At 35.8% G+C, this 8,872-nt stretch overlaps 1 protein-coding gene across 1 annotated transcript in view; it reads left to right on the top strand.

Moving 5' to 3' along the window:
- Positions 1-8,872, top strand: part of LOC107299359 (tetratricopeptide repeat protein 37) — a gene marked incomplete at its 3' end in the record, with an annotated part of 26,844 nt that overhangs the window by 7,443 nt on the left and 10,529 nt on the right. The window contains exons 7-14 of the mRNA XM_015828725.1: positions 241-381; positions 768-869; positions 1,473-1,612; positions 3,526-3,612; positions 3,709-3,812; positions 3,887-4,013; positions 5,918-6,097; positions 7,986-8,110. Of these exons, the coding sequence (XP_015684211.1) occupies positions 241-381; positions 768-869; positions 1,473-1,612; positions 3,526-3,612; positions 3,709-3,812; positions 3,887-4,013; positions 5,918-6,097; positions 7,986-8,110 (1,006 nt within the window). The remainder of the gene's footprint in view (positions 1-240; positions 382-767; positions 870-1,472; positions 1,613-3,525; positions 3,613-3,708; positions 3,813-3,886; positions 4,014-5,917; positions 6,098-7,985; positions 8,111-8,872) is intronic.

The following is an 8,872-nucleotide window of genomic DNA, read 5'->3' as shown; positions in this document are numbered from 1 at the left end:
ACTTCCTTTGAAGATTTGAAATTAACTACAAAGATAGCTCTGGATTAGGACATCTTAATCTGCTTAAATGTATATTAAAGGGATGGAGAAAGGTCCTGGAAGTAGTTTTGTATGTATGTCTTAGAAACTAGAATATTTTTGAAGGAAGAAGCCCATGAAAAGGTAAATGACAAATTATATAGTGTATTTTAGTGCTGCCAGATTTTAAAAAGTGAAATGAAATTCCTTTGTGTGTATTAGGTAACTTGACTGAGGAGGCCCTCGGTTGTTGTCAGAAACTTTTGGATATTGATTCAAGAAGTGGTCCAGCTCTGATCATTTTAGGGATTCAGTCCCTCCAAGAAAGAAATTACAATGAGGCTGAAAAAAAGCTTACAGAAGGTAAGTGATAAAAGAAGGAAAGTGGGTCAGTAATCTCTTGCAATGATTGAACTGAAGTGGGGTTTTATCCTGTTTATACACATCTCATGTTTCTTATGCAGACATAATTGAATTTGACCTAACCTTTGTGAACTGCACCTATGGTTGCTATGTTTCCCTTCTCTCCCTCTACAATCCATTGAAATTGCTGCTAAAATGACAGTCTGTTCATCATAAAATTATTTAATCGCCAATTTGCCCAACAGTATTGTATTGACTTTTTTGATATTTAACAACAAATGCAAGATTATTTTGGGTACAGTAATTCTATGGAGTATGAATTCAATATGGCAAAGACCATCTGTTATTATTTGTTTATGATATGTTAAATCATACTTTCCTACCAGGTTTGCAGCAGTCCAATCAGTGTCCAGTAGGATGGTGTTACTTAGGGAAGGTGCAAATGAAAATGCATAAATACCAAGAAGCTGTTCATTCCTGCAATCAAGGTAATTGTAGACCAATATAAAATGTTATTTATAAAAATATAGACTGCTTTGTCATAAAACATTTCATAATGTGATTATTATAATAAAGTTGTGAAAAACACTCAGAGTAATAAACAATACTTTCAAAATTCAGTCAAAACATGAATTGCAGATTTTACCCTGATCTTTAGCAGTCAGAAGCAATTCTAATAAAGAGGTTTTCAAGTCAGTTTTGAGAAAAACTGGGATTTGCCTAAAAAATAATTTCACGATGTCAATATTAATACTATAAAATTCCTCACCAGTTGTAATAGTTCTTACAGTAGTGGAGACTTATAAATTTTTAGTATATTTAATTACATGTGTGAATATTATTTCAGACTTCCTCGATTCTAAAAAGAATTGGTTTATTGGATTTTATTATATTAAAGATTTCAGATATATGAGTATTTTTTTCTTGTTTTTTAAAAATATGGTAAATATTTTACACATTTTTTTAAAAAAAAATCACAAAATTATGGAGCTTTATTACTGGTATCTTTCTAATTAGAAATATTAGATTATTTAACCTTTAAGCCTATACATGATCATGATAGAGAAACTGAATTGTTTACTTGTTTACAGCTTTAAAGAGTCTGGGACAACTTAATGACCCAAGTTTCATTCAGCAACAAAAAAATATTGCCCAACATTTCAGAGCAAGAGCCTTCATTAAAATTCCAGGTGCTAACTATGCCGATGAAGCCATATCTTCCCTCAGTCAGGTATATGAATAGCTTAAAAATAGCTTTCATTAATAAAATCTTATGTCAGCTTTTAAGAAATATTAGGGGCCTCAGGCCTCAACTGTACTCACCCAGATTATGGAACTGTATTAGCTTGGCAATCAATGGTTAGATCTGGATTGCTCTTTGATCTTAATTTTTGTGGGAGAATAGAGGCACAAACAACCATGATAGTGAGGAAGAAAATCATTCCAATTTCATATTATTCATCAAGGGGTCTGGAGATACAGCCCAGAGTTTATTGATCTGGCAGTTCTTTTTCTGCTTAGTATGAAACCTTTCTGTCCCTTTGTTTCACTTTAGAAGAATTTGCACCTCTTTTAATTGTAATCTTATAATATAGGACTAGATATGTTAAACTGAATTATATATTTGTAAATTAAAAAAAACAAGTCATATTAACTGTTTTTAAAATTATAATATGCTTCCTTCTGGCATGGTATTTAAAATGTTAGAAAACTTATGCCGGGCTGCAGTTGTAATCAGCATTTATTAGTTAGATTCCATAAATATAGTGAATATAATTTTCCATGCTACCCTTAACAAATACAAGGGAATTTTACCTTCAGAAGAATTTTATGCATATTATCTGCTGTGTAAATCTTTTATTCTCCCAAAGTAATTGCTGAATTCTTAGAACAACCAGCCAGTCTCTAGCTAATGACTTATATAAGGTATATTCTTTATATTCATTTTAACAAAAGCCATCTAGATTGCTAGGATTATTTAATTATTAATTGATGGTCAGATTTTAAGGAGCTGTACAACTTTTCCTTCATGCTCAAGCATCTTTCTTAAACTGCTATTTGTTAATCCATTGTTAAAGCTAATGTTAATATTATTGCTATCAAAGATATCTTAAGAGAAATGAGTATGTACAAGCCCTAAAATAGGCTCCTGAAAGAATCTCTGGAAGATAGCCAGAATGACACTAACAGAATGCTGAAGGGCGGCGAGATGAGATACCTTTGGCATATAATTTATTTATCTGACTCTGGATAGTATACAAGGATAAAAATATAAACTGTAACATGAAACCCATGGTATCTACGGTTAAAACAAACCCAATCACAACAAAAACAGATCAACAATAGCAGAGCTTGCCTAATCTCCTGGCCCAAATGCCTAGAGAAATAAGTAGGTGTTCAGCATCTTGAGAAAACTTAATCAGATGACAGCCTGATTCAGTTGGATCTCTGGAAAATGCCATTGTCCCCTATGATAACCACTGCCAGACAGAAGGCATGATTCCGTTGTCCAACAAGATATGTTTTGATGGAAGGGACCTGGACCATGATCCATCTGATTAATGGATATATGAATAGGGTTTTTTTTAAGTAAATGGCAGGCTGTTGTAGAGGCTAGGAGATTTTAATGATCATAATATCCATTGAAGTTTTCAGACTTCAGACCTACAATTGACAAGGGAAGAAATCTTTCTATGCTTGCTTGTGGATAATTTTCTTTTGATGTGACTAGGTATTAGGGTTTGGTTACCCTACCTTACTGCCCATCCCTGCTCCCAATGCTAGGATATGATTATTTTTTTCTATGCATCCAGTAACTTAAATGATGAAACCTTTTTGCAGTTTGCTGAGACGTTATGTAAACTCTGCTGAAAATAGTATTCTCAAATTGTATAATCTATTCATAATATTTTAGAAGTGCCAGTGTTATTATGTAAAAGATTTGGTATGGACTCGGTTACAGTCATGATTAATGCACCATTGGAAGACCTAAAAGAACAGATTAGGGCTAAATTGTCATGCTGTGTGGTCATTAGGATTAAAAAATGACTCGATGGTATATAATCAGTCAATATATAGCAATCTGTGATATGGCTTTAGTTTTCTGAACTTTCTGAACTTTGAGACTGTATTTCTGGTTTCTAGATCTTGGATAGAAATAATGATCCAAAGCTTATAGCTCTTAGAGGACAGGCCTATCTAAAGAAAGATCTCACTGATGAAGCTTTGAAGGTTAGTATCCTTCTCTTTTAGTAAGTCGCTTTTTATTTTAAATATGACATTGGTGGTGTGTACAACACTGAGAATTTTACATTGTACTACATACAGATTGCACAAGAGCTTCAGTTGGCACATCCAGACCTGGCAGAAGCCCACTTCCTTGAAGGATTGATACATTATAGGCAAAAGGAATATCATCAGGCAGAAATGAGGTACCTTCATATTCATTCTTGGGGGGTTGGAGAAAAGGTGCAATCTAAATATTTAAGTAATTGTTTTTTCTTAGTTTCCAGAGAGCTATAGCAAAGGAAGCTGAAATAGCTGAATTCCATTTTTGGCTGGGCCTCACTTACTGGTTTATGAATGAGGAGACAAGAAAAGATAAATCAAAAGCCCTCACTCAATTTCTGAAGGTAAAATATAAGTGAGGTCACTTACTACTTCATACAATTAATAATTATTTCCCTTTCTCCAAATCTGTGGATGTTGGCTGCAAGAATAAGCAACAGAAGAACTCAGAACATTGGGAGAGAAGCAAGAGTCCATTTCCTTTCTCTTATTGGTCTTAGCAGCGAATGAGGTTGGGAGTTTGAGTCAAGGGCATCACTGGAAAGAGGATACATGCAAGAATCCTAGGAGTGATACAACTGGGATTTTTTTTGTTAGTATATCTCGTCCAGATTTGAACCTATAAAGAGGGATAAACTGGTTGTCAATTGTGTACTGTAAACAAATTTGGCTTGGAAGTAAAACTCTTGGTCTACAGATGTTGAGTCTTAGAAAAGATATTATAATGCCTATGATAAAATGGATGCTTTAGGAAGCAACTTAAACAAAAAGAAACTGGTCCTGGCCCCACAAACTTAATATATAAATGTTAGAAATAATAGCAACAGATGATAGAAATACAAAATAAAGCATATTCAAATTTTCTTTTAGAACAAAGGGTGTAATCCAGTGGCTACTCATGAGAAATGTACTTTGGCAGGTTTAAAGAACTATATAATTAAGAAAGAGTGAATCAGATGATTTGTTCTTTTGAACCTTCTTTATTTAATTTGTTTAGTCATTTATTATTTTGTACCTCCCAAATCACAATATATTGGTGCACAAAGAAAAGAGAAAACAAAAATCCATAATATTCCATCCTTCCATGCTCCTCATGAGGGGAAAGGAGGCTTAGAACTCAAAGTATTCAGACCAAATGAGCAAAATCATACTTGGGAAGGGAGTCCCTGATAATATCCCCATATTATTCCACTTAAGGCTTTATAGATCAGTGTTTCTCAACCTTGACAATTTTAAGGCATGTGGACTTTAACTCCCAGAATTCCACAGCCAGCAATGCTGGCTGTGGAATTCTGGGAGCTGAAGTCCACATGCCTTAAAATTGACAAGGTTGAGAAACACTGTATAGATGATAACCAATTCTCTAAAATAGGTCCAGAAGACTACTGGCAGTACGGTAAGTATTATCCTCAAAATGGATGTAATTTTGCAGCATTTGGTTTCCCCAATAGCAGCCTGACTGCTGCATTTTGTACAATTGCATCTTCATGTCATCTTTAAAGGCAGCCCCATGTAGAGCTTATTGTAGTAATCTACTTGCATAGTGATTAGGCTCTTTTGGAAGGGTTTTCTGGTAAGTTAATCTGTAACTGTCCCAAAATCCTGCCCATGGCTTCTACTTGCTGTTCAAGCAGGAGCTGAAAGAGACCTGCTCTTTAGGGGAGCATGACTCTATCAAGAGGAGTTGATGTTTCCAGATCATCCAGATGCTTGTGGATTAACAACAGTTCTGTCTTTGTAGGGTTTAAACTAAGTCTGTTTCTATCAGTTCTATACAGTAGAAGATTTATATACGCAACCCTTCAGTCTTGCTACTCCCAAAAATATCATTAAAATATAATGTGTATTAATGGATTACAATATAAAAGAGTGGATTAGTTTTAAAAAACTAAAATCTCAGTTCCAGAATGAAAAAGTAAAGGTTTTTTAAAAGAGTAATTTTAAAAATCATTTTAAACCAAGAAAACCCACCTTCTGGTCATCATCTACCTTACTCGTAAGAACAAAAGTACTATGAGGAAGGTCTCCAATAATTATTTTAATATGTAGATAGTTTCATGTGGCAGAAGCTGCTTCCTCAATTATCCAAGTTCCTGTAGCCAAAATTCATTGCATTTGTGTTTTGAATTACATTGATACAAAAGGTACCGCTTGACATATTTCATTTTTTATTTCTATTGTATACATCAAAACTGTTTTAGTGCAAATGCAAATAATAAATGGTAATATTGTGATATTTGTTTAACAGGCAGCAAAACTGGACAATTTCATGGGAGATGCTTTCCATTATTTAGGTCAATATTACAGAGATGTAGCTGGAGATAAAAACAGAGCTCTTGGCTGCTATAAAAAGGCTTTTGAAAGAGATAAAACAGATGGTGTTACTGGAGCAGCAGTAGTGGACTTGAGCACTGAGCTTGGAGACTTGGTAGGGTATATCTCATTTGCACTTTCTAATGTATCAGTAAACAAAAAAGTTGTATAAAGTCTGTATAAAAAAGAGGTTATGATGGAAAATTAACAAAATTTATAAATAAAGAAATTTACCTTAGAGCTTCCAGGTTACTTCTCCTCAACCCCAAATGTTTCTCACAGGTCTTGGTGATTTTGGTATACAGGTAGTCCTCGACGTACAACAGTTCATTTAGTGACCATTCAAAGTTACAACGGCACTGAAAAAAGTGATTATGGCTAGTTTTCACAATTAAAACTTTTGCAGCATCCCCATGATCATAAAATCAAAATCCAGAGGCTTGGCAACTGGTTCATATTTATGACCTTTGCTGTTTCCCAAGTTCATGTGATCACTTTTTGTGACCTTCTGACAAGCAAAGTCAATGGGGAAGCCAGATTCACTTAACAACCAAGTTACTAACTTATCAACTGCAGTGATTCATTTAATAACTGAGGCAAGATAAGTCGTAAAATGGGGCAAAACTAACTTAACAAATGTCTCACTTAATGACAGAAGTGTTGGGCTCAATTGTCATAAGTCGAGGCCTACCTATATAGAGGCATTGGGCACAACAATCAGAAACATTTAGGATACAATATAGCAGACACTTCCTACATTTTGGTGTGTTTGTTCCTCTGTCTTTCAGATGCAGTAATAAGGCCCTGAATAGGCTGTATCACACTTTCACTTACCCAGACTAATTTTGCTATCCCATTTGCTTCCTTACTTGTTTTTTCTAAATTTGCTCCTGCTGTGGATTTAGGTACTATTTAATATAGAGTAATATAGTATAGATATTAGTTATGTGAATAATTTATAGAAAATCTTGCCACTATTGGGAGAGGTTCTTTGTGTGAAATCTGACCTTTGCATTATGTTGTTGCTGTTGCAAAGAGACAAATAATGGTTTAGGGCAGTGGTTCTCAACCTGTGGGTCGGGACCCCATTTGGGGTCGATCGACCATTTCATGGGAGTCGCCAAGCAAGGCTGTCCGCCATTTTTTTTGTCCGCCATTTTTTTGTCTGCCATTTTCCCCCTTTTCCGGCGGGTGCCTTACCTCCCTTGGGCTGGGCCAGCTGGTGGTCGGCCTGCTCCGTCTATGCCGCTTGCCAGCTACGCCTCGGCCGGCGCAGGGGGCGGAACCACGCATGCGCGGCGCTCCCGGGCAGGGAAAGTCCTCGACTTATGACCGGTTGGGTAGTCCTCGACTTACGACCGGTTTAGCCCTCGACTTACGACCGGTTTAGTCCTCGACTTACGACCGGTTGGGGTCACGGCATTAAAAAGGTTGAGAACCACTGGTTTAGGGGTTTTTTTTCTCTTTTATCTGGCATTTTTGTTATTTTTCAGCCAATAGAGGGAGCTGTCTGGACGAATGTTTTTATGCCTCATAATTTTGATAGCAACGCAAGGCATAGTAATTTTACTTATTATAACAATTTGACAAAAACTGGCAACGCCAACTTTATTTCTTAAATCAAACTGTGGTTGCTGTTGGCATATTCTCAGTAACATGGAACGGGTTTATAATTACAGATACATAATAAGAATGAATGTAGCAATGAATTACTATAGCCCATTGTTGGGAAATGCTAGCACTTTTGAATTTAGCAATATTTTTAGCATTAGTTTGAAATTAAAATCAGCCTTTGTTTCTGTTCAGAGGAATACAAGTGTAGCTTCTAGATAGGCTTAAGCTGTGTGTGGTTCTCACAAATGTAATCTTTTAGGGTTTGCTTTTAATTCTACAGTAGGAAATGTAAGAAATACTCTGAGAATGCTGTTCTTATCTTTGTTTTATTTTTCTCAATTATATGCCCCATAACAAATCTTTCATAATATTTTGCTTGTGTGTATTAGGAAACTGCCCTTGCCATCTTGACAGAGGTAACAGAACAAGCAAGTGCTGGGAGAGCAAAATGGGCCTGGCTTCGCCGAGGACTTTATTATCTAAAAGTGGGACAACATTCGCAAGCCGTGGCAGAGTAAGAACATTTAACAAATTGCATTTTGTTATTTTATGCAGAAGGCAAGCTTAACTGGTAGTCTGATGATATCTGTGCACATTTCTTTTTAAAAAAACAAACAAACCCTTTTTTTCTCTGTGAATGTTGCTATTTGGTGCTAGAATGCAGTAATCATTAGAAGTCTTCTGTATAAAACAGTGTGCTCCTTTGTCTTATGTCAATGGAATATTATGGAGCAGTTCTTCTAGGCACTGAGAAAATGTTTATCTTCTCCCAGATAGTACTTCTAGATATTAGAGGTTGCTGTGTTGAAATTTGGCATGGTGTTGCAGAAGCAACCAATGCCATTCTGTAGTTTACCAACAGCAACCTATTGCTACCTCTCTGCTACTTCTCTTTGGGTAATTGCATAATCTAAACATCAGGTAAAAGTGTGGTGTCTTGAAGCTTTTAAAAAAAGAATATTGGAAATATATTCTTTTTTATTATTTATTTATTATTATTTAATATATTTTATATATTCTTTTAATTAGTATTAGATTTAAGTTTTTACAGTTCAGTATTGTCTGTTTGGTATAAGATAGAGAGCAGTTGGAGGGCCAGCCGAACCGTACCCGCCCGAACACAGGTTAGGATACATGTTAGATCCTACCTAGTGGCGATGAGGGAGGCTAGGACTAACTACTATTCCTCGCTCATCGCGTCATCAGATAACCGCCCGGCCGCCCTCTTCAGGGTGACCCGCTCTCTCCTCCAACTGAGGGGAGGGGGGGATCCCCT

The sequence above is a fragment of the Protobothrops mucrosquamatus genome, unplaced genomic scaffold (assembly GCF_001527695.2).
Source record: "Protobothrops mucrosquamatus isolate PMUCROS unplaced genomic scaffold, P.Mucros_1.0 scaffold4820, whole genome shotgun sequence".
In the NCBI taxonomy this organism is placed as follows: Eukaryota; Metazoa; Chordata; class Lepidosauria; order Squamata; family Viperidae; genus Protobothrops; species Protobothrops mucrosquamatus.
This window is presented reverse-complemented; position numbering and strand designations above follow the sequence as displayed.